The sequence below is a fragment of the Megachile rotundata genome, chromosome 1 (assembly GCF_050947335.1).
Source record: "Megachile rotundata isolate GNS110a chromosome 1, iyMegRotu1, whole genome shotgun sequence".
Classification (NCBI taxonomy): domain Eukaryota; kingdom Metazoa; phylum Arthropoda; class Insecta; order Hymenoptera; family Megachilidae; genus Megachile; species Megachile rotundata.
In genome coordinates this window covers 2,013,339-2,037,542 of record NC_134983.1, presented here as the reverse complement: position 1 = coordinate 2,037,542, position 24,204 = coordinate 2,013,339, and the positions used below count along the sequence as shown (strand labels likewise).

At 27.9% G+C, this 24,204-nt stretch overlaps 6 protein-coding genes and 1 long non-coding RNA gene across 11 annotated transcripts; 4 read left to right on the top strand and 3 right to left on the bottom strand.

Moving 5' to 3' along the window:
* The first annotated feature begins 320 nt into the window (after nucleotides 1-320).
* Nucleotides 321-8,438, top strand: LOC100876809 (RNA polymerase III subunit A). 3 transcript variants are annotated; one of them, XM_076536767.1, is made up of 21 exons: nucleotides 321-592; nucleotides 843-978; nucleotides 1,199-1,348; nucleotides 1,883-2,218; nucleotides 2,298-2,630; nucleotides 2,714-2,851; nucleotides 2,913-3,110; nucleotides 3,189-3,425; nucleotides 3,510-3,843; nucleotides 3,910-4,159; nucleotides 4,743-4,972; nucleotides 5,050-5,400; nucleotides 5,456-5,624; nucleotides 6,283-6,622; nucleotides 6,700-6,887; nucleotides 6,963-7,110; nucleotides 7,211-7,363; nucleotides 7,431-7,631; nucleotides 7,824-7,958; nucleotides 8,065-8,150; nucleotides 8,331-8,438. In XM_076536767.1, exons 1-20 carry the CDS (start codon nucleotides 549-551, stop codon nucleotides 8,146-8,148), a joined length of 4,155 nt encoding a protein of 1,384 aa, XP_076392882.1. In that variant the 5' UTR covers nucleotides 321-548; the 3' UTR covers nucleotides 8,149-8,150; nucleotides 8,331-8,438. The 3 variants fall into 3 exon arrangements, with proteins under 3 accessions (XP_076392882.1, XP_076392880.1, XP_076392885.1); XM_076536765.1 differs by lacking the exon at nucleotides 8,331-8,438 and having other exon boundaries at nucleotides 8,065-8,292; XM_076536770.1 differs by lacking the exon at nucleotides 8,331-8,438 and having other exon boundaries at nucleotides 321-646; nucleotides 8,065-8,292.
* Nucleotides 8,439-8,491: 53 nt separating this feature from the next.
* Nucleotides 8,492-9,728, top strand: LOC100874973 (parkin coregulated gene protein homolog). The gene is made up of 4 exons (XM_003706048.3): nucleotides 8,492-8,633; nucleotides 8,688-9,006; nucleotides 9,082-9,231; nucleotides 9,294-9,728. Exons 1-4 carry the CDS (start codon nucleotides 8,529-8,531, stop codon nucleotides 9,452-9,454), a joined length of 735 nt encoding a protein of 244 aa, XP_003706096.1. The 5' UTR covers nucleotides 8,492-8,528; the 3' UTR covers nucleotides 9,455-9,728.
* GlnRS (Glutaminyl-tRNA synthetase) lies at nucleotides 9,528-13,636 on the bottom strand. The gene is made up of 11 exons (XM_076536784.1): nucleotides 13,305-13,636; nucleotides 13,070-13,221; nucleotides 12,583-12,887; nucleotides 12,115-12,305; nucleotides 11,626-11,884; nucleotides 11,257-11,554; nucleotides 10,730-11,109; nucleotides 10,338-10,656; nucleotides 10,032-10,252; nucleotides 9,760-9,952; nucleotides 9,528-9,694 (listed from the first exon to the last, which is right to left on the bottom strand). Exons 2-11 carry the CDS (start codon nucleotides 13,184-13,186, stop codon nucleotides 9,644-9,646), a joined length of 2,334 nt encoding a protein of 777 aa, XP_076392899.1. The 5' UTR covers nucleotides 13,187-13,221; nucleotides 13,305-13,636; the 3' UTR covers nucleotides 9,528-9,643.
* LOC100874750 (EEF1A lysine methyltransferase 1) lies at nucleotides 12,806-14,866 on the top strand. Of its 3 annotated transcripts, none has more exons than XM_076536798.1 (5): nucleotides 12,806-12,907; nucleotides 13,914-14,052; nucleotides 14,197-14,344; nucleotides 14,433-14,642; nucleotides 14,718-14,866. In XM_076536798.1, the coding sequence occupies exons 1-5, from the start codon at nucleotides 12,876-12,878 to the stop codon at nucleotides 14,849-14,851; spliced, it is 663 nt and encodes a 220-aa protein (XP_076392913.1). In that variant the 5' UTR covers nucleotides 12,806-12,875; the 3' UTR covers nucleotides 14,852-14,866. The 3 variants fall into 3 exon arrangements, with proteins under 3 accessions (XP_076392913.1, XP_076392912.1, XP_003706094.1); XM_076536797.1 differs by having other exon boundaries at nucleotides 12,870-12,919; XM_003706046.3 differs by lacking the exon at nucleotides 12,806-12,907 and having other exon boundaries at nucleotides 13,682-14,052.
* A 147-nt stretch (nucleotides 14,867-15,013) lies between these two features.
* On the bottom strand, nucleotides 15,014-15,758 carry LOC105663370 (uncharacterized). The gene is made up of 2 exons (XR_001096852.2): nucleotides 15,438-15,758; nucleotides 15,014-15,131 (listed from the first exon to the last, which is right to left on the bottom strand). It is a non-coding gene; the product is annotated as an uncharacterized LOC105663370 (long non-coding RNA).
* Nucleotides 15,759-16,523: 765 nt separating this feature from the next.
* Nucleotides 16,524-22,466, top strand: LOC100876700 (uncharacterized). Its single transcript, XM_012291860.2, has 7 exons — nucleotides 16,524-16,658; nucleotides 17,295-17,501; nucleotides 17,638-17,691; nucleotides 17,885-18,154; nucleotides 18,263-19,064; nucleotides 19,142-19,350; nucleotides 19,440-22,466. The coding sequence occupies exons 2-7, from the start codon at nucleotides 17,406-17,408 to the stop codon at nucleotides 19,515-19,517; spliced, it is 1,509 nt and encodes a 502-aa protein (XP_012147250.1). The 5' UTR covers nucleotides 16,524-16,658; nucleotides 17,295-17,405; the 3' UTR covers nucleotides 19,518-22,466.
* A 462-nt stretch (nucleotides 22,467-22,928) lies between these two features.
* On the bottom strand, nucleotides 22,929-23,863 carry LOC100874635 (mitochondrial import inner membrane translocase subunit Tim13). Its single transcript, XM_003706045.3, has 3 exons — nucleotides 23,627-23,863; nucleotides 23,475-23,543; nucleotides 22,929-23,064 (listed from the first exon to the last, which is right to left on the bottom strand). Exons 1-3 carry the CDS (start codon nucleotides 23,729-23,731, stop codon nucleotides 22,966-22,968), a joined length of 273 nt encoding a protein of 90 aa, XP_003706093.1. The 5' UTR covers nucleotides 23,732-23,863; the 3' UTR covers nucleotides 22,929-22,965.
* Between the last annotated feature and the right edge of the window lie 341 nt (nucleotides 23,864-24,204).

Below are 24,204 nucleotides of genomic sequence, written 5' to 3'. Positions count from 1 at the left end.
AGTTTCTCTAACCAATCAGTGCGACAGACGGACAAAATATTTTTGCGCATGAGCAGCCGTAATGACCAATTGCAGCAGCGTACTTATCGTTTGCCGAAAGTAGTAAGGTAGTACTACAAACACTAAAACTTTAACTTGATAGATATAAAACAAATTTGGTGAATTACAAAATTTGGTAAATTAATATTAATATTTACGCGTATTCATGCACATACATCTCCCGTAAATTACAACAAATTTTACAGAATTATCCACGGGCGATCAAGGAACATCTTTTTATTCATATATGTACTGCACTGATACTATTTTCGTAACGCGTGCGCAAATAAACCTGACGCATGCGCGAATTATCTGGTCTCTCACGCATTGCCAATCATTTTGATTTATAAACAATACAAACTTGTCAAATCCGAGATGGCACCACTAATAGAAAATAGCACGTGTTTGAAGAATTCTCTGAATTCTTTTAACTGTTTAGACAATTTTCATGAGATTAATTTATTTTAAATAAAAAATTGTATATTAAACGATAACTTTTAACCTTCAAAATGGTAAAAGAACAATTTAGAGAAACAGACGTAGCTCGTAAAATGTACGTATTTTATTTTAATTCGCTTAGAAGTTAACCTTATGTCTGCAAATTTACGTAAGTTAATATTAATTGTATTTTTGAAAACTGTAATACAAATTTTGTGGTACAGTTTCAATAGAATTTTCCTTTACATAATTTGTTTAAATTATTTTATTTGATTGGTATTTATTTTACAACATTGTAACTTTATATATTTAGTCAATAATTACTTTTAATCAATAGATTTTAAATATTTGTATATGCTAATTAGCTCTCATGTATCGTTTGGAGTGGACAGTCGTCACAACATGGAAAGGCAGGCTCATATGCATGTTGTGGCTAAAAATCTTTATAATCAAGATGTTGAACATACTCCAGTTCCATATGGTGTTCTTGACAGAAGAATGGTAATTATAAACAGATGATTGCAATTTTGAATTTCTAGATTTTCAGTTTTTGGTATATATAGACTGCAACATGCATTAGTTTAAGATAAATTTGCTTAAAACTTTAGCAGTGTTGCAATGAAAACTGTTATTTTTGTAGCTCACCATTTTCATAATACTGTTTGTGATATTCTCTATACTAATTATTATTAAAATAATAATAAAATAAACAAACTTCTAGGGAACTTGCAATAACACAACCAATTGTGCATCATGTGGTAAATCCTTGAATGAATGTATTGGACATTTTGGATATATCGATTTAGAATTACCTGTGTTCCATGTTGGTTATTTTAGATCGATTATTGGTATTCTACAGTCTATTTGCAAAGTACATTATTATTGATTTTATCTACATATACAATTGCATGTGTACTTATGTTAGTACTAAAATTTTCTAGGAATTCCAATTCTCTTTATCTAAAAATATCTATATTTAGACCTATTTAACTCATTGCAATAGTTTTCACTTGTTATGAAAAATTCTTAAGTTAAGAGGTGCTGAAATAAAAAACTCAAAAACTGCCATATATTTCATTATTAATAAGGTTTATGAAACTTAGGTTGGTTGAAAAATAAGTTGATTTTGCTAAATTTGTACTAATTAATACGTCAAAATATAAAATTAGCACTAAATTTAATAAGTTTGCTATTTTGACCTCTAATTGACAATTTGACATATTGTTGATCAATTTTTTTCAATATTTGATAGACAGTTTAGGCATAGTTCATGAAAAATGGAAATTGTGAGAATAAGCAGAAACAAAACTGGAATTCTTAAAAAGTTTCAGCATCAACATAAATATCAGTGTGATTGTATGTAACCTATTATTAATAATAATAATACTTGTATTCCAATTCATAGAATTGTGCTCATGTTATGTTATCTGAAGCAGACAAGAAGCATTATTTAACTAGAGTGTTAAATCCTAATTTGGGATACCTAACACGTAAAGCATTGCGTAAACAAATTTTAGAGAAAGCTAAAAAAACTACAGTTTGCCAAAATTGCGGAGATCTTAATGGAACTGTCAAAAAAGCTGGTTTACTTAAAATAGTTCATGAAAAGTATAAAGCTAAGAAAAAAATAGATGCTATTGTTCAACAAAAGTTGGCAGAGTATAATAATGTACTTGAAGATAATAAAGCATTAGAAGGAATACTTCAGAATGGGCTAGTTAATATATTAAATCCATTAGAGGTAAAAGTTGTCATTAGTTATAATTTATTAGTACAAAAATTAGTATAAAAACAATATAAAAATAATATTATAATTTAAGGTTCAAAGTATTTTGGAAAAAATACCAGAAAGTGATATTCCTTTATTAATGATGAATCCAGAGTGTGCATTGCCAAAAGATTTAATATTAACAAGAATTCCTGTTCCACCAATTTGCATTAGACCTAGTGTTGTGTCAGATTTAAAAGCTGGTACAACAGAGGATCATTTAACTATGAAACTATCAGAAATTGTTTTTATCAATGATGTTATTCAGAAACATAGACAAAGTGGTGCTAAAGTACAAATGTACAATGAAGATTGGGAATTTTTGCAATTACATTGTGCTCTTTACATAAATAGTGAAATGTCTGGTATTCCACTTAATATGCAAGTAAGTTTTTAGTGACATATTGCAGAATTACAAATTATACAATTTTCAATCCGTTATTATTAAAAAGCATTGAAATCTTCTAGCCAAAAAAATCTGGTAGAGGGTTAGTTCAAAGATTAAAAGGAAAACAAGGTCGTTTTCGTGGTAATTTATCTGGAAAACGTGTGGACTTCTCTAGTCGTACTGTTATTTCTCCAGATCCTAATCTTAGAATTGAACAAGTAAGTTTTAGTTGACATTTAAATAAATTATTAATATTACAATAACGTATTTTTTTATTAGGTTGGTGTACCTATTCATGTGGCAAAAATTTTAACATATCCTGAAAGAGTTAATCCTTCCAATATAGAATTAATGCGAAAACTGGTAAGAAATGGTCCAGATGTACATCCAGGTGCAAATTTTATACAACAAGGGAAAACGCAATTTAAAAAATATTTAAGATACGGAAATCGACAAAAGATAGCTCAGGATTTACAGGTAGTATTTTAGATTTTTTAAAGTTTAAAACTATGGTATACTTACAAAATAAGTAAATGTATTTATTTTAATATATAGTATGGTGATATCGTCGAAAGACATCTAAGAGATGACGATGTAGTATTATTTAATAGACAACCATCATTACATAAATTAAGTATTATGGCACATAAAGCGAAAGTACTAGAGCATAGAACATTTAGGTTTAACGAATGTGTTTGTACCCCTTATAATGCTGATTTTGATGGAGATGAAATGAATTTACATTTACCTCAAACAGAAGAAGCAAGAGCAGAAGCGTTAGTTTTAATGGGGGTAAAATGCAAATTATTTTATATTAACTATATTACATATAGTTATATACAAGAAAGGTATTATTTTGTACTTTTAATTTTTTAGAATAAATCAAATTTAGTTACACCTCGTAATGGAGAATTGTTAATAGCAGCAACACAGGATTTCATTACTGGTGGATATCTTTTAACTCAAAAGGACATGTTTTTAAATAAATCTCAAGCAAGTCAATTAGCAGGTTGTCTTTTAGCAGGCCTTGATATTGCTATGTCTATAGATTTACCTGAACCTGCTATATTAAAACCGACTGTGTTATGGACTGGAAAACAAATTTTTAGTTTAATTTTAAAACCTAATAAGATGTGTAATATCAGAGCTAATTTAAAAACCAAAGGAAGAGCTTATACCACAAATGAAGAATTATGTATTAATGATTCTTGTATGTACACAATTGATTACTTATGTTTTAAAATGGCAAAAGAATAATGAAAGTGAAAAATTCTAGATGTTATCATTCGGAATTCAGAACTATTAGCAGGATCTATGGACAAATCGACTTTGGGTTCAGGTTCAAAACAGAACATATTTTATATTTTATTGCGTGATTGGGGTGAAGATATTGCAACAACAGCAATGTGGCGATTGGCCAGAATGGCAAGTTTCTTTCTCATGAATAGAGGTTTTTCTATTGGAATTGGTGATGTTACACCTGGACAAGGATTACTTAAAGCTAAACAAGAACTTTTACATGCTGGGTAAAAAAATATTTAAATAACATAAAATAAAAATAGTTATAACATTTTTTAATTAAGTTTGTGTTTTTTACGTACTTGTTTAATGTTACATTCTATTATGTTTCACATTTAGCATAAGAAATCTATTTTACTTCTTACAGTGTTTTTTATCATTTAAAAATAACTAAATATTATTGAGTGTTTCTTATTCATTTATTATGTCTTACATAATGGTGTTAGTATTGTAGCGGTTGCGGACATCGTCCTTGTTTTTTAATTAACTAATTAATATTTGTGTATTCTATCCGGAGTTTGATTATCTGCGCTTATTCTTTTCTTGTAAATGTTATAGTTATGCTTATTAGGTGTATATTTTGTTCTTGTTTCATAAAGTATGTTAATTTTTCCATGATTTATTCCACTCTCTTTTTAATTATTTTTAATATGTTTCTCATCTTTTATGATTTAATTGATCGAGTTTGTCTGATCATCGTGTGTATTATAAAAACTAAAAACTAATTTGTTGCAGAACTAAACTATCGCTTTTATGCAAGTATTTCAATACTCTCAAATAAAATCACACGTTAAATTTGTTATGCTTTAGGTACTCTAAATGTACGGAGTACATTCATCAAATGGAAGAAGGACGTCTTGTATGTCAACCGGGGTGTACAGAAGAAGAAACTTTAGAAGCCATGATTTTAAAGGAGCTTTCAGTGATTCGTGACCATGCTGGTAAAGCATGCTTAAAAGAGCTTCATCCAAGCAATAGTCCATTGGTTATGGCTTTATCTGGCAGCAAAGGAAGTTTTATTAATATATCGCAAATGATTGGTATGATTAGTCTGGTGTAACAGAAATATTTGTGAAGGATTTATAGTATTTTTGTTCATTAATTTTCTTCTAATTAGCTTGTGTGGGTCAACAAGCTATTAGCGGTCATCGAGTACCAAATGGGTTTGAGGACAGAGCTTTACCACATTTTGAACGTCACTCGAAAATTCCTGCAGCAAAAGGTTTCGTGGAAAATTCATTTTATTCTGGTTTAACACCGACTGAATTTTTCTTTCATACAATGGGCGGAAGAGAAGGTCTTGTAGACACAGCAGTTAAAACTGCTGAAACTGGCTACATGCAGCGTAGATTAGTTAAAAGTTTAGAAGATTTGTGCCTTCATTACGATATGACAGTTCGTAACTCGGTAGGAGATATTGTACAAATATTATACGGCGGTGATGCTTTAGATCCTACATATATGGAAGGTAAGATATTGTTTTTGATATTAATAATAGAATACTAAGATAATAATTATAATAGGAAAAGATTGCCCCGTGGATTACAAGAGAGTGTTAGATCATGTAAGAGCAAAATCGCCATGTAAAAATGAACAGTCATTAGATGGTCCTAGTGTAATTACAGCGACAAATGAATTATTAAGTTCTGAAGAATATGAATGTCTCAGTAAGGAATTCAAACAGGAATTGGCGTAAGTAAAAGATTTACATACATTTCTCCATTCCACTTACAAAGAAACGTCATAGCTACGGAACAGTCAATTTTAATCAAACTTTTCTTTTCTTTTTTAAAATAAAACTAGAATAAGAATAAGCAAACCTGTATTCAAGCGTTTTTGGTAATATCCATTATTTTCAATAGTATTTAACATTTATTTTTCTGATATACTAATATACATTCTTAACAGCTATTGTAGTGAAATTTGTAAAATAACAAATTTATATTTCTGTGATTCAAGTATTCAAATCTTTCAGTTAACAAAATTTTTTTTTCCTGTTTTCTTAATTGAGTTCAAAATTTTTTCTTCTTTTTGAAACTCAAGTTTAATAAAAATTGAATAACTTTTTTATTCAAATACTAATTTACAAAATACGAAAGTTCAATGACATTGATAACAAAAAAGGGAAAGTATAATATAATTTTTATTAGTCATTTTACCTCCTTCGTTACTATAACCATTGTAACAATATTAAGAAAGTAGCAAGTCAAATTAAATTAAATATAAGATACGTTTATAAGCAGTAAATTTCTAGGTTCGTAAAAAAGAGTTTAATTTAAAAAAACGATTGCGCAGTTATCGTTTTTTTCATGTTAAATACTATAAAAATAATTTAATGTTGCTGTTGCAGAACATTCCTTAAAAGTATAGCACGTAAAATAGCACGTCTCCGACATAATGCTCCATCAAATATACCTGTAATTCTACAACTTGAACGACTTACAGTTTCTCAGTTAGTCGAATTCATTCACATTTGCAAAGAAAAATACATGAGAGCTAAAATAGAGCCAGGTACCGCTGTAGGTGCACTTGCTGCTCAAAGTATTGGAGAACCGGGTACTCAGATGACCTTGAAAACGTTCCATTTTGCTGGCGTAGCATCTATGAATATTACTCAAGGTGTACCACGTATTAAAGAGATCATTAATGCAAATCCAAAAATTAGTACTCCTATAATTACAGCAGCTTTAGTAAGTTAATTTTTCGCTTAAAGTTCATTGTATACCAGTATATTGTAAATAATGATATTTTCTAATGTTGATTTTAGGAAAATGATGTAGATCCAGAATATGCTAGGAGAGTTAAAGGTAGAATTGAAAAAACTACTTTGGGAGAAGTTACTGAATATATCGATGAAGTATATCTACCAGATGATTGTTTTTTATTGATAAAGTTAGATATCGACAGGATAAAATTGTTAAAATTAGAAGTAGACGTTAATTCGATTCGTTATTCGTACGTGTATAGATTTATATTTTTTCACAGCATTATACATATACTGTATAATTTAATTTTAATAACTTTATATAGCATTTGTACATCAAAGTTGAAGCTAAATCCAAAATTAGTAAATGTGAGAGGAGATTCTATTATCACTGTGAGTCCCAACAAAAATAAATACAGTATAAATTATGCCCTCACACAACTGAAAGAAACGATCCCGAATATTGTTGTAAAGGTAAAACAGTAATTGTTTTTATATAATAAACATTTTATGTAATAAAAACTTTAATTTTTCTAAAATTGTACTTAAATTTTTATTTTTATGCTATTTATAGGGTTTGCCATCAGTTTCTAGAGCTGTCATTCACAACGATGATTCAAGTGGTAAAACCAGGTATAAGCTGTTTGTTGAAGGAGATAATATGCGAGAAGTAATGGCCACTCTTGGTGTTTCGGGTAAAAAAACAACTTCAAACAATACAATAGAGGTAAGCAGAGAAATTAAAATTAAAATATTTGGCTAAAAAAACATACATATAATATAATGTTTTTTAGGTTTTCAAAACTCTAGGAATTGAAGCTGCAAGAGCAACTATAATGACAGAAATTAAATTAGTAATGGAAAATCATGGAATGAGTATTGACCGAAGACATCCAATGCTTGTGGCAGATTTGATGACTAGTAGAGGAGAAGTATTAGGTATTACAAGACAAGGTTTAGCAAAAATGAAAGAATCAGTCTTAAATTTAGCCTCGGTAGGTTTTCTTACATACTTTAGATCAGTGATGGGCTTATCAAGCGCTTATTAGAAAGATTACGGGAAAAATGTGTACAATCCTTAAATTTACCAATTTACGAACTTTCTTATATTCAAACGCTAATTTGTCCATCACTATTTTAGATATGTTGTACTTAGATAAAAATACTAATAGAAAATTATTTAATAGTTTGAGAAAACAGCCGATCATCTATTTGATGCAGCTTATTATGGACAAAAAGATGTTATCTGCGGTGTGTCTGAGTCAATTATAATGGGTATTCCAGTTCCATTAGGGACGGGAATTTTCAAATTACTTCACAAATATCCTTTGCAAACTTATTTTTTTAAATATAAAAACTTGATATATTTTTTAATTCAAATGTTACTAATATTTTGAAAAAAATTATTTTCCTTAATAATAAAATACAGCTGACAAAGAGGAACCACAAAAGAGAAATTTGATCTTTGATGATCCGCAGTATCACAAGAAGATTACAAAAACTACCGCGTAAATGTAAATTAATTGTTATCTATTTTGTAATTAAATATTTAATGTATGTACATATATAAGTGAAAGTAATATTTTATACTTCATAGTTTTCGTTCATTTAAAGTTTATTTATCCATTAAATTAAAAATATACTTTTGATGAAATATACGAGTTATTATAATTTATTAAATAAATCATTCACAGTTGCTAGGGAAACAAACTGTTTGATCCATATCTATTAAATATTGACTTCTTGTACTATGAAACGTTCAGAATGTAACATTAGTAAAGAAACGTCCTTTTTTGGTACAATTTGTTTTGCGTGAATGAAATTGTGTAATACATTTCACAATAATCAGTCACTTAAATATTTAAAATTTTCATAAGAATAAAAGCATCGGAATGGTAAATGAAACGGAATTTTGGACTGAAATTCGAAAAGATATACCACGATACAAGAAAAGGAAACCCCGAGTTGTTCCTGCATTTACTATTCAAGCTTTACAGGTAAAATATAAAAATACGTTTAATTAATTTTACATGTAATGATAATTTATTTAGGAGAACACTATAGTTGAAAAACCTCCTCGATGTAAATTATATAAACCTCAACCACCGAAACCATCAACTTTTCGAAAATTTTACGAATGGGGTGTGTTTCCACTTTCATTGGAAAAAGATATTCATGGTACGAAACTTAATTGGAAAGTCAATATCGAAGATTTAGATTTTCATCATTATTTGCCGCTGCTTTTTGACGGTTTAACAGAAACTGAGCAACCGTATAAATTTATAGTGGAACAAGGAATATCTGACATGTTAGAACATGGTGGTCCTAAAATTTTACCTGTTGTACCTCAATTAATAATTCCTATTAAAAGTAATTTTCCATTTTTTATTTTGTTCAAATAGTTTTATAACAATTCTGTGTATACATACAGAATGTTTATTTTAGAGGCTTTGAACACAAAAATGCCGGAAATTATTTGCACAACACTAAGAGCAATTCAAAAACTTGTACAATCAGCAGATTGTGTGGGAGAAGCTTTAGTGCCGTACTTTAGACAAATTTTACCAGTTCTTAATTTATTAAAAGACAGAAACGGTAAGATTTTAATTCACGTTTATATATTTATTTAAAAATTAAATAAAGTAAATCTGTTATAGTAAATCTTGGAGAAGGCATTGACTACTCACAGCAAAGAGGAGAAAATGTTGCAGATTTGATACAAGAAACTCTTGAAATGCTTGAAACATATGGCGGTGAAGATGCTTTTATAAACATTAAATATATGGTTCCTACATATGAATCATGTATGATGAATTGAACTGTATTTATTATCCACTTATTGTCTAATAGTATTATATCATTATATGATTAAGAAAAAGAAAAATGAAATCTATAATTTGCATTCTATAATTGCTATTTATAAATATTATATAAAATATTACAAAATCTGTAAAATATTATGAAACTAAATTGTTCATACATTGCATTCACAATATATTAAATTTATTTATATTTTTCCTGAATCCTCTTTGAGCGTTACCGTTCGGTTAAAAACAAGCTGTAATAAACAAAATAAACGGGTATAAATTGAATTTACTATAACTAACATTTGTTAATAATTACCTTCCCTGGTACTGAATCAGGATCTACAGAGAAAAAGCCAACACGTTCAAATTGGAATTTATCAAAAGGTTTTGCTAACTTTGCCAAACTTGCATCAGCATATCCAGTAATCTCTTTTTTACTATCAAGATTAACATCACTTAAGAAACCATTTGGTACTTCATGCGGATCTTCAGGGTTCTTATGTTTAAATCTAATAACCATACCACAAATATGTATAAAGTGTCGTAATATTTATGTTAATAGTACTGTTATATTAATATAATACTTACAAACGATCATATAATCTAACGAATGTTGATATAGGCTTCGAAACCCAGTGTATAAAAGCTTTAGGTTTATTAGTTTCAGAGATAGGTTCTTGTTCAACAATCAAATTTTCGATGTTACCGCTGCTATCTCTTACTATTTCTTTGATTCTTAATACCAGTCCTATATATTTTAAACCAACTGATTGATTTGGTGTTAAACGCCTAAAATCTTTTTCTGCTTTCTATAAACGTGATAAAGTTTTAATAAAATGATAATAAATAAGATTTATTTTAATAGGTTACTGAAAGAAAACTGTTATTATGTACCTCCTTAAAATCAGAACTTTCAATATACACAATTTCATCAAAAATAATTTCATGTTGGCCTTTTTCCGGTTCGTTAGGAAAATCAAAAACGTTTAATTTGATAGGATTTTTATGAGGAAAATTATTGATGGTTACTTTGATGGGGTCTAAAACGACCATATGTCGACTCGCAGTAAGATTTAAAACGTCTCGAACAGAAGCTTCTAAAACAGCTGGATCTACAACTGCTTGAGCACCGGTTACACCCATTTGTGCACAAAAATTATTTATAGCTTCTGGTGGAAAGCCTCGCCTACGAAGAGCTGTTAATGTAAATAATCTGAAAAAGTATAATAAATACTGAACATCAATAATATATAAAAAGTTAATATTCAAACAATATTGAAATATACCTAGGATCATCCCAGTCAGATACAATGCCTTCCTCAATCAACTTACTGATTTTCCTTTTAGAAACAACCGTGTAACTTACATTTAATCTACCATATTCCCACTGCACAGGGCAATAGATATCTAAGACATTACAAAGCCAATAATATGACGATCTCCGTGATTGAAATTCTTTTGTACAAAGAGAATGAGTTATGTTTTCTATACTATCGCATAAACAATGAGTAAAGTCATATGTGGGATAAATACACCACTGATCTCCTGTTCTGTGATGTGGAATATACTTTATCCTATATGCAACAGGATCTTGTTTTCCTTCTTCTAAGGTAACTTTCATACGTAACGTAGCTTCACCTTCTTCAAGTAATCCATCCTTCATATCCTATTTTATACAAATTATAAAATTAATATACATAATAATTCATCAAAGACGAAACATAATGTATATTAAATATTAACTTAATTTTTAATGTTTGTTTTTTATATTGAAATATAAAAATGTAATTTATTTGAAGAAGGAATTAATTACATTAAATAATTGCAAACTTTCTGAAACAGGCCTGTCACGCCAAGGACTTGGAGGTGGATTAAAACCTTTCATTTCCTCACTAGATTGATGACAAACGTATGCTAATCCTTTTTCTATAAGCTGAATAGCCCATTCATGTAGCTGTTGAAAATAATCGGATGAATGAGTAATTTTAGCAGGTTTATAACCAAGCCACTCCACCATTTCGCGTATTCCGATAAAAAACTTCTCTTCTTCCTTTTCTGGATTTGTATCATCATAACGTAAGTAACACATACCATTATGAGCAGCTGCATACCTGCAATGAAATCACTATTTATAATATTTTTTTAATAAACTTAAAAAATAATATTAAAATGACAAATATACCCAAAATTAATATTAATTGCTTTTGCATGACCAATATGCAAAATGCCATTAGGTTCTGGTGGAAATCTAGTTATCACTTTACCACCTGTTATTTTCAAATGTTCTTGAAGTAATTTATGTGTATTTGGTGTTACAACATATCCTTCGGTTTTATAATTTTCTCCTGGTTTATGAAAATGAACTTTAGTCTTCATTAATTCACTAATTGTTTGAGCACCTACTATTTTCTCATTTGTTAATGATACATTTTTCTGGTCCACTAGACAACAAAACAATCATAAATTTTTTATGATTAATTCATTTTTATCAATTAATGTAGACTTTCTTGAAGTATTCCCAAGAGGCATGAGACAATGATTAATACTCTGTTAAATTTTTATCTTGCTCAAAGGGAAGAAGCAGTCTTTTGAAGAAAGAGCTTATCATATATGTATTTTAGGATTAGGTTTCTTCTACTTGGGAAGACCTAAACTAAAACATAAAATTTACCTTTCTCTTTCTCTGGTGTTTTAGTTTTAGTTTGTTTTGTTGATTTAGGAGGTGGAGCAAGATCAGAGTCACATTTTGGACCCAGTAAGTCAAGCATTTGAACATCAAATTCATTTTTTATTGCTTTTCCATCTGCCCATTTCAAAGTACTACGTACTTGTTGCATCAATGGACCAACATTAAAGTGATATCTGCAAAATTGCATTTCATTTCATAAAATTGTTAAAATGTTTGAAACTATGTTAAAGTTTTAAATCATTGTACATTAAGATATGTTTAATTCAATTAGCACAATTTTGTCCCAAAAGTAATTGCTACTACCAAATTTTGCTACTCTGTAAATTATTAAAGAATATTTTGACAATTTGCAAAAAAATATTATTTAAAATGATAATTTTTTTAAGTTTAGTATAAAATAATACTAACTGTCAAAGTTATCCCAACTTGCAATAGTAATAAAGAATATACCTTTTCTCTAATATTTCTATTTTATGCGCATGTATAACTTTTTCCACTTCGTGTTCAATTTCTTCTGGAGATACAGTAATACCGATACCACATTGTTTTTCAAAATTAGAAATATCAACATTTTCCTTTATATGACTGAGTAGATAATTCAGACCAGCATCTACTCGTTGAATCGTGTCCAATTTCTTTTCAACTATATATTTTGTAAGAAATGGTAATTTGTCCGAAATTTGATTTTTAATTTTTGAAGCTAGATGATATAATAGAATACCAACTTCGGGGGAAATAGTTCCATGTATTTTGGCCTGAAAATACAGCACATATGGTACAATCAAATGTAACAAAATAATATTACATTTAACAAAATTACTTTCTATTCAAATCAATAACAAAAAGAAGGAAATTTCTAATGAATTTACTTTATTGAAAAAGATTAAATAATTGCATCATAAAAAATAATTCAAAGACGTTGAATCAATTTGCTAACCTCAGTTACGGCAAGTTTTAAATTACTGGAAACTTGTTTATTTTTTAGAGTTTCTTTAGCCTTCTGTTCACTGAGACCAATAGATTCAAACAATTTCACGTCATCTTCTGGTTTCATTGTAACACTTTCTTTCCTTCTGTTCAATTTATTTTCTGAAGCCGGTAACTTCTTACAATATTGTACAGTATAAAATAAAATATGTCTAGGTTAGGTTACATTAAAAGAAGATATATACCTTTCAACGTAATGGATTATTTTATATTTCTGAATTTTAAAGGTTATGTAATTCATTGTTATTAAGTTTTGAACTATATTGAGAAATTATATGCATCTTTGTTATTTCTGTACTGACAGAATATAACTTTCAGATTAACAATAGATATTATTAATTATATTTATTTAAAAATAGTTCATTGTTAAACTTTTACTATCATTAGTTTTACACATATTTATTAAATAGAATTAGATGCATTTTGAGCCAAACAGAACGATACAAAACACACAAAATGAATAAAAGTACATTGTCTAATGAGCATGATCTTTGATGAAACGATATCTATGTATAATTATTATTAATAAAATCAAATATCATGTATGTATAATATAAATATAATATATATTATACAAATTTTAATTACTTTTTTCAAAGTTAATTAAAATTTATATTATTAAATTGTACAGTTAAATAATATAAAATTGTTAAATTTACCAGTAATAAAATAGACAATAAATTTTGTTTTCAATATTTTGTACAATTCATGAATTTTTGTGATTAACTGTCACATTATAATTATATGTGGTTATATGTAATATAAATATAATAATCAATAAAAATGAGTGATAGCTCTGATGATGATCTACAATTGTGTCCTACAACACTTGCTGCTTTAAATGAATTTCTTCAAGAAAAAGAAGAAAGAGAAAATCAATTAAAGCAAAATTTAGAAAGTCAAACTTTAAATATTACTTTCGATGAAAATTGGGTAAGTCTTTTATGAATCTTTTCTAGTAGCAATATTTCTTATTTCTTATTATATTTGTGTACTAATACCATAATATAATATATGCTTGTTACTTTTGTATTATCTATCATTAATCTTTCTAATGTTACATTTTTTTAATTACAGCAATTAAGTCAGTTTTGGTATGATGATGAAACAATAAATACTCTTGTAAAAGGTGCTATAAATTCTACAATGAATAACGGAAAGATTGCTTTAATATCTTGTCCTACACTTTACAGTGCATTAAAAAAAAGTAGTAACAAACGACAAGGTACAAGTACAAATTATTTTTAATACTTAATATATTATATCAATATATCAAAACTTAGCTCATAATAATATCTTTATTTTATTAACAGTCATTCTTTTTGAATATGATGAACGTTTCAAGGTATTTGGATCTGACTTTGTTCCATACAACTATAAATATCCCTTAAATATACCTAGAGACATGTCAACTTTGTTTGATTTAGTCATAGCTGATCCACCATTTCTCTCTGATGAGTGCTTAACAAAAACTGCTGTTACAATAAAATTCTTAGCTAAAAAGAATATTATACTTTGTACAGGTATTTTTAATAAGTTTAAATTTTTTTCAAAATTTATTGCTAAAAATGATTTAATTATTTAAATTCATTTTGCAGGTGCTGTAATGAGTGAATTAGCAGAAAGATTATTAAATGTTAAAGTATGTAATTTTATACCACATCATCGAAATAATTTGGCTAATGAATTTTATTGTTATTCAAATTTTAATTTTGATAAAATGTTAAAATAAAGATACAAAAACGTATGTGTGAAGTTTAATATTGAAACTATTAAATTAACTAAATAATCAATCCTTAGATTTCTTATTTTATATTATAAGATTTAAAAAAATACTGTTCTTAAAATATATATTAAATTTTTATGAAGGTAAAGGATACAGAGAATAAAGATATAATAGATTAAGTTTTATCCTTTATTACTTAATTGTTTATATTTTTTTCGAAATGAGGATTTCTCACAAGTAGTGTATTCACTCTATAAATCCATTGGTCTTCTTTTTTTGGGGTTTTCTAAAAAATAATGTAAATTTGGGTTCTTTTGTTTCAATTAATAATTTAGAAAAGCGTATCAAAATGCATTATTTAAAAAATGTAAAAAAAAACATTAAAAAATGTTTAAAAACATATTAGAAAAAAAATATAAATATTTCGTAAAGTATTGGCATTTTAATGACCTTGATATAATACTTTCATACACAGCAATAAAAGGAACTGATCAATCTAATAAAAAAATGTGGAAAGTGTAATTGCACTTAGCGGATGTATTGGTGCTTCAATGTAAGAAATACGGTCATAAAAATTTAGAAAGTATTATACCATGATTTTCCTTTTCCTCAAGGTGTCCCTGAATCATTCTGCATTTACTTATGAATATTTATATTTCAAAATTTTAATGGGCTAATGACCATAGTAATCGACGCCCACAACATAATCAATCAATCAATCAAAATTTTAAATTACTGCCTTCTGTAGTATGCAATTTTTATAATTAGAAACTAAAAGATGTTGGTAATACTGATGCATCTGTAAAATGTTCAAGTATATAAAATAATAAATTTGATACCTGAATTTATGATATATTATGTTTAAATATTACAATATTTATTGCACATCAAACTCCATTTTACGTTAATTATATTATCGTTTAATGCGATAATTAATAAAAACGTTATAACAATATTTAAATGCGTTGCGTTTACAGTTAACGGTCTAGGGATTTTAGGATGTGGGTAAGTAACCTGTGGAGCGCTGAGATGCTCTGCTCGCGGTGTGTAGAAATAACTCGAACAGATTTGAGATGGAAAAAAAACTAAGTCCAACTATTTATTCAATAAATGATAAAGTACTTTTTACAAGAGCGAATTGGAGCGTATGAAATACAAAATTTGTCTACTCGTTCTGCGCTTGGCGGAGGAGATCTTCGGGTGATGCGGATCGATGCCCCTTCTTCGCTGGATCCTGGATCCTCCCTCAGGATCATCCCTTGTCCAATGGTGGAGGAGTCCACCCCGTCCGATGTGGGCCCCTTCTCTTAGCTGTGGTCCACCCTCAGCCGCGTGGTGGTGAAGGCTCTGCCAAGACGCGGGAACGTAATAGCGCACATGTGCTTAGGGAAAGTGTGGAATACAGAGAAGACGGAAAACAAACAAGTCCTTGTACTAGGCGAAAATTTACGACCCTCTTCGAGTGTATGAAAAGACAGGATATTCATGGAAGATCTCGTAGCTTTCAAGAACCGAACGCGACTTAGTCGAAAACAACGAATTCGATACGGTCCCTAATAAATTAATCCCTACAAACATTCGAAGTGAAGCTAAGTTTATTCTCTGGATTCCCAAACTTTTCCTAGCATGAACATCCACGTCGAGTGGCTTTAACAATATAAGCTTTGTCTATTGTACATGATCGCACGCTCAGATGGTTTAAATTTCGCTCTTAATTTATGGTCATCGATATAACAAAATACAGACGCGCTCTGTAAATATTCTCACGGCCGGGTCGCCATACTACATTAACTGTATTCAGGATGATAACCATGTAAGTACGCTCGCGTTACAAATGTATAGCTTGTTTGCCCGAAAGGACGTACTTGAGTCGCGCAACTCAAGTAACTTCAGTATGTTTCCCACCAGTTATTGTTGTTCCAATATCCTACGTTTTCAATTCATTCATCAGTTATACACATAGTAGACAAAACATGTATATCGATAAAAAGAAAATGTGATATTACGAGAAGTAAATACTTATAAAATAAAAGAGATTTTGTACAAAATTTTTATCTTCATAAAAGATTATAATACATCACATAATCAAGTTTATTTAGATTTTGTCTTATTTATTTTTATTTCTTTTTTGTATATATCTTTTTAATTCGATTTATGAATTTAATTAATTTCGTGCCATTCTTAATTATCAGATTAGTGTCTGACCACTTTTTTTTGCCACTCAACATTTACAAAACTTTTAACCCACTGGGTACATACGCACAACACTGTAAAAGTCATAAAGACGCCTGCGCGTTATCCTTAGTTACGAAGGATGCTCGAACCAATTAGAACAGACATGCGCAGAACTATACAAAAACTGGTCGGATAATGAGTATGTTCTCTTGGCGGGCGAAGTATATACAGCATTTTTTTCCTTTTTCAAAATTTCTACGTTTAAATTCCCTAGACAGCGAAAAAATAATCTCTAGATAAACATTTGTGGAAAGAAGACACGCGATGGAAAGCATAAATATTTACATTTCTTGAGTGTTTGCGAGAGTAATTTTTATTTATAATCATGATAGACGGCAATATTTCCATGGAGGAGGATACCGAATTACGAGATTTAGTGGTACAAACCCTTGAGAATAATGGTGTCCTGGCAAAAGTGCGGGTATGATATAAAAATATTTAAAACAATACACGTTTTCTGTAGGTTACACGAATCATATCAGAATTTTCGTTTATTAAAATTTTAATTTATTCTCCGTTTGATTTGTCTTGTCTTAAAATGTTTTATAATGTTATAGGCGGAACTCAGGGCAAGTGTGTTTTTAGCTTTAGAAGAACAGGAATCAGTTATGGTATGTCAAAATGTTTTATAATGGCATAACAACTTTCAGTACACATTATTACATATGTTTGTTTGTCAAAATATTTAGTTTTATTCTTAAAAGAAAAGTATATAATAATTAAATATAAGAAATAATATAAGAAAATATTGTTTATTTTGATAATATATATTATGATTTTTAAAGAGGGAAATTGATATTTCAGAATCCAGAACCACTCCTCAATAAAACTGTAAAGCAGTACCTGGCTAATTCGGAAGGAAAATTGTTGTTTTCCTTAGTTAGGGAGTTCCTAGAATATTTTGGTCTTGATTATACAATATCTGTATATGATCCAGAAACATACTTTGGAAAAGAATATAATTATGTTGGAAGAAATAAACTATGCGAAGAATTAGGTATTGAATCTAACGAACCATTACTTGGAGAAATTTTAAAGAATAGCATGAACAGTGCCTTTAATAATACACAAAAGGTATTTTCTTCTAGATTGTATATAACTTTAGTTTTTTTTTTAAATATAAAGTGTTATGTCTAATTGTGAGTCATGTTATCACTATTGCAATTATGAATATTATTACAGAATGAAACTAATAACAGCAGATTTAATAAAACAGATGAAACTGTTGCAAATATTGCTAATGCAACATTTGAAATTTCCATTCCAAAAGTAGTACACAATGAAACTGCATCATTATCAAATGATAATGATGTTTCAGATAAAATAGAGGGTGTTTCACAACAAAATTCAAAAGTTCCAATAAATATGACAATAATGGATCAAAGAAATGAAGAAACATCTACTAATGTTTCAATGGATGAATCAAATTATGAAAAACTGAATGATCATCTCAGGAATAATACAGCTTCTGAATACAATGAAAAGGATAGCGGAATTGATAATAAAGGGAACAATAATATACATTTTGATACACTCCCTGCAAGTCAAAATGGCACAAGTCTAGCGATGAATCATACAGAAAAGGAGACTGAAATAAATACATCCATCCAAACAAATTTATTAAATAAAACCGAGCCTTTAATTAAGTTTGATGAATCTATAGTTACTGAAGCGCAAATAAATCAAAATGAAAATATAAATAAGCAAAATAATATAAATAGTTTGGAATTACAAATAGCAAATAATGTACAAAATAAAAAGTCAGTTAATACTGGAAGCAGTTTTGGAAAAACTGTATACTTCGATGAAATTATTGTTGATGGGAAAAGAGAAAATATCAATGATGTATGTAATACAGAAACCTTTTTACAAGATTTACCATCGTTAGATAAAAAACCTCATTCTATACTTAGTGATCTCCCACCATTAAATGGTAAAAAAACTAATATTAGTGATCTAAAAGAATTAATGGATATTGGACTTGGTATGTTTGAATACATTTTTATAATTAGAATTAATCTTTTTATTAAGATGTATATAGTACCATTATGCAACTTTCAGGAACTGACGGTACAGATAACTATGAAGAAGATTTTGTTTCATCTGCATCTGGTAGTGCTTATGACCAAAGTCCTTCTAAGGATCATGAAAAAACAGATAGCCCAATAAAATTACAAACAAAAGATCGGGACAAAATTCAAAGTGCTCATAGCGAGGATATAAGTGAAGAAATAGAAGATATGGATGATATACTCAGCAGTACATCATGTGTGAGTAATTTTAGTATGAATTGAAAGTTCTTTCTTTAACATAATATTTTGTATACATTTTGAATATTGCACGTGTCATTCCATTTTAGCTTGAGGATATAAATATGGATAAAAATATATCAAGTTTTGCAACGGGTATTACAGCAAATTGTGCAAAAGAACTATAACTATAAATCACATTGTTACAGAGTTTCTGTAAGAGCTTTAAGATGCTATTTCTTTTACAATATTGAAATTTGGTATCCTATGATAGGGCAACAAGTATATTAATGCAAATTGTTGTGAATTCATGAATTTGCAGAGTTACTTTGGTTTCTGACATGGCACTGCCATTTGTGGCTCAATACTTATAAGTTTTCACATAAAAGACGTAGAAGGGAAATGTCTGAATATATATTTATAAGTGGTTATACCTTTTATACTTTATAACACTCTCTTAACAGAAATATAGTTTCATAAATTTTAAATTTTACTTTAACAGTATTTAGAAATCACAGTTCTTACATACTTAATAAATCTAGTATTGTGTTTCTAACATTTTTGCAAAAATTTTATACAGATTTTATAAAAAGGAATCAAACACTGTAAAATAAATTAAACTGCCATTGCTCTCTACAGAAAGATATATATAAATTCTATTATAATTTAAAGTATTTCAAGTAGAAATTTTCTAAAAGTTCTTAAAAAAGTATGCATCTGGATATAAATTATATGTGTATTAGTAAGCATTGTAAGCATCACTTTGTGAGTTATTAGAGAATAGTTACATAAATATTAAATAATTATATTATACAAAATTGGGCTAGTAACATTTTACAAATTAAATACTTAATTTTTTAATTCGGAACGCATAAATCTATTTTTATGTTGACAGTTCTATGAAATATCACTAACTAACTTATAGTCTTAAGATATTTTTATTGTAACCATTTTCAGACAAACTGCCTTCTACGTTATTCTATAAATACGCCTAGTATTATTACTATTAAAGCCAATTATCTCAATGTTAACGTACTTTAAGAAATGAAAATTAATCAGTTGCATTAATTGTTGTTGAACACTTAGTTATATTTTTCAAAAAGTTTTTGTAACATTATGTTATGTTTATTAGAATGATTCCTGTGTCTGATTTTATGACTGAAATGTCATTAATTACCTCATTTAACTAAAGTTACTGGTATAGTATTGATAGCAATATCAGTAAATCATCCGTCTAAAAATGGATTGCCTAAAAAGTACATCAAATTATTTTTTTCAAAGATAATGGTGCTAAATGCATAAAACTAAAGTTACTTATAAAGGTTAAAGTTACTCACTGGAAATTAGGTGCTAGTCTTTCTCTTGCATCTATGGTTTGTAATACTTACATGACTAATGAAAGCACTAAACTAAGTAATTCAATTTTTTTTGGGCAATCCAGTACCTTGATAAACATATTGATATAATATAATTATGTCCCATATAAGATGCAATAACTAAGTACAATTCACAATGGATCAACTGGATGCTTGACAAATCAAAATCTGTAACAAATGTACAGCCTGCTTCTTTCACAGAACTTTTTAGTAGCACATAAATAATGTAATATCAATAGGAAATATTGTAAATGATTCAAACAAAGAAATTTCATAGTCTAGTAATGATGTTTTAACAATTTTTATTGATAAAATTAATGCAACTATGATATTTAAATATTTTGTGCACTAAATAATTAGAAACTTTTAATTTTAGTTATAACAATAATATTTTTAATACAACAGGATTGTATTTATTTAGTATTGATGGAAGATAATTTCTTACTTCATGTTTATCTCTGATTTATTTGAAAAATCATTTGTTAATTCAAAATTTAAATCAACAAATCCATTATTAGTAACAGGAAGGAAACAATCAAATTTGGAATTTTTGCTTATGCAATATTACATATATATCTAGAGTGATGAAATCACTTAGTTTGAATCAACTTTTATCTCTGTGTATATATTAAAGCAGGTGTGTTCCTGACCAATCAACGTGGTTACATTTTAGTATCAATATAATATATAATTTTATAAAACCAATTTCAGGATAATACTGAACATTCCTAAACTTTATAAAATGTAAAACATAGATACATTCCATTGTTATTAAGATTATTGCATTTTTGTTGTATTGTTAGCATTAGCAAAAAATTTAAACAATAAGTATTTTTCATGATAAAATATGAGCAAACGAAGAGAGAGAGAGAGAGAGAGAGAGAGAGAGAGAGAGAGAGAGAGAGAAAATAATAATTTAAAGAATGTTCTACACTATCATGGTACATTAACAAATTTTATTTTACATTTTTATAAAGCAAGAAAGTGTTTCTGTAAACATTTCCACTGCAAGGTATACAAACATTTTTATACATATATAGTTTCAAAACGGGTTGCAATCAATTATAAATTGCTTGGTATACAATTACATATTCTGTGTGCAGTTTATTAGATACAGAAGTCTCGTTACATATATACATATTTTTTTTCAAATATGTAAGATATACCTATACCATGTGTTATAAGTATGAAATTTTTTATCTTATATGCCAAACATATAAGCGAATGCAGTACAAAAAAAGTTAGGAATATATTTTTTCAGATCAGAAAGGTTATTAACAAATTTGTTTTTTCATATAGATATATATATCTTTAAAGCTGTTTTTATAGTAAGAAAATACCCTAATTAATAACATCAATTTGTTATGTTACAAAAATATCTGTATTAATCTGTGCATACAATGATGGCACTTGATATATTGGTATTCAGTTTAATTATAAATTTTGCAACTGCTGGTATAAAATAGTTGTAATTACTGTTATTTACTAATTTATAGCATCACATTGAATGGATTAAGTATTAATGAATTACTCACAATATTTTTTCATAATGTCCTAGAAATTTACTTTTGTAACCACGTTGAAATATTGGTAGCTATATTGTGCCTTTTAGTGTGTATGAATAAGAAACAATGCAAGTGCATACTATGGAATTGCGGGATTTACAGAACACCTAAGTTACTTATTTATGATTTTGAAGTATGATGTAATGATATTCATGTATATGTTATTTATTTTATAAAGATTTTTCTCTTTTGCAAATATTGTTGTGTTTAATTACCCTCTTGTAATCCTAATTTATTATTATGACTTTAATAATTGATTTTTCTGTAACATTATAAAATACTTACATATATAATGTGCACAACACAGATTATAAATTTAATGTATTTTTTATTCATTATATGATATAAAGGTTTTATAAATGAATATTACAGTATTTTGTTATTGCACAGTATTCAAAATAGATTTTATTCAATTTTACATCTAAAAGCTATATAAATATTTAGTTTGTAACGAAAATTAATTTTGATTTAATGTCAATTTTAACTAGCACCTTTATATACAAAAGTACATAATATTTGTAAATGGTAGATGTATAATTAATTATTGTGTAATGATCTTATAATATATATATATATTTTCTTATGATAATTCTAAATATATTATAATCATTTTATTTAAAACTTTTTTGGAAAATAGCTGATACATAACTACAAAACATACAACCAAAAACAATTTATTTAAGAATTATACACTGTTACATTTTATTAAATTCTCTTTGTACTCTAGAACTATACGTTTTTAATACAAGATTATATGTTTCCATATATCGGTCCATACACATTGCTACACATTTCTGTAAGTAAATCAGAATGACTTACAAAATTTATATTAATTAACAATTCTGTTCACAAAATTACTTTTCACTTACTGAGTAAAACTTTAAAAGTCTATCTCAAAATTAAAATGCTACAAAAACACATGAAAGAATTTATATGCTATAAATATTAATAATAATATAACTTTATTTTTTAGAACCCTTATATTATATAAAATAGTATGAAATTTTCAAGTATTACTTCATTGTTTATATTTTAAAATATTGTTATATACTTATTATGCTTAAATAACTGTCAAAATACTGATAAAAATTAGAAAGTTTCGTATCCAAATAAGATTAAGAAATATTGGAGTTAGACTTTTAAAACTTTAAGCATAAAAGGTTAGATTTTAGTAAGGTTATCTCTTACAAATGGAAATGATTACCTGTTCGGAACTATCCAGCGAGATGCCAGGTTTGACTATACACTTTTTAAAGCACTTTTCTGTCATTTTCTGAAAATATAAGATGAAATATTTGCCGTTCATTCATCTTAAATATATATAATGAAAAAATAAATGTACTTCAGTGATCGTACCGAGAGCAACTCATGTGTAGTTGCAATTGCAACTTCTTGTTTGATTTGTTGCATAAGATCATTTTTTTCTTTATCTGATAAAGACTCGGATATAAATGAACTCATTTTTACAAGTAATTGTTAAATCTTTTTTTCTATAGTAATAAAATCAAAATCACTTTATACCATTAATGTTCCTAACCAACCTATCTTAACCGGTCCGTTCGATAAACCGGAAGCACGTGAAGCTGCATTATAAAATGCGATTTACAACGAAGCGTTTTTGAAAACTACAGAGGGTATTTGAAGGGTTGATTGATAAGTGTGACTAATTTCAGGCAACATCTTTAGAGTTCATTATTAGATTTTCGAATTTGTAAATCTACATATTTGCAAATTTTTAGAAAATGAATTGTCAGAAGTTCAAATTTTCAAAATTCCAAGTCTCCGTAGGCTTTTATTCTTTTTATAATCTTTTATTATTATGAATACAGTTATTCATTATGGTTTATTTCTTATTTCCTTTGAGACCATGATTACATATACTGATAATGAATAAGAATGATGTTGGGAATATATTTAAAAAAAAATTTCACATG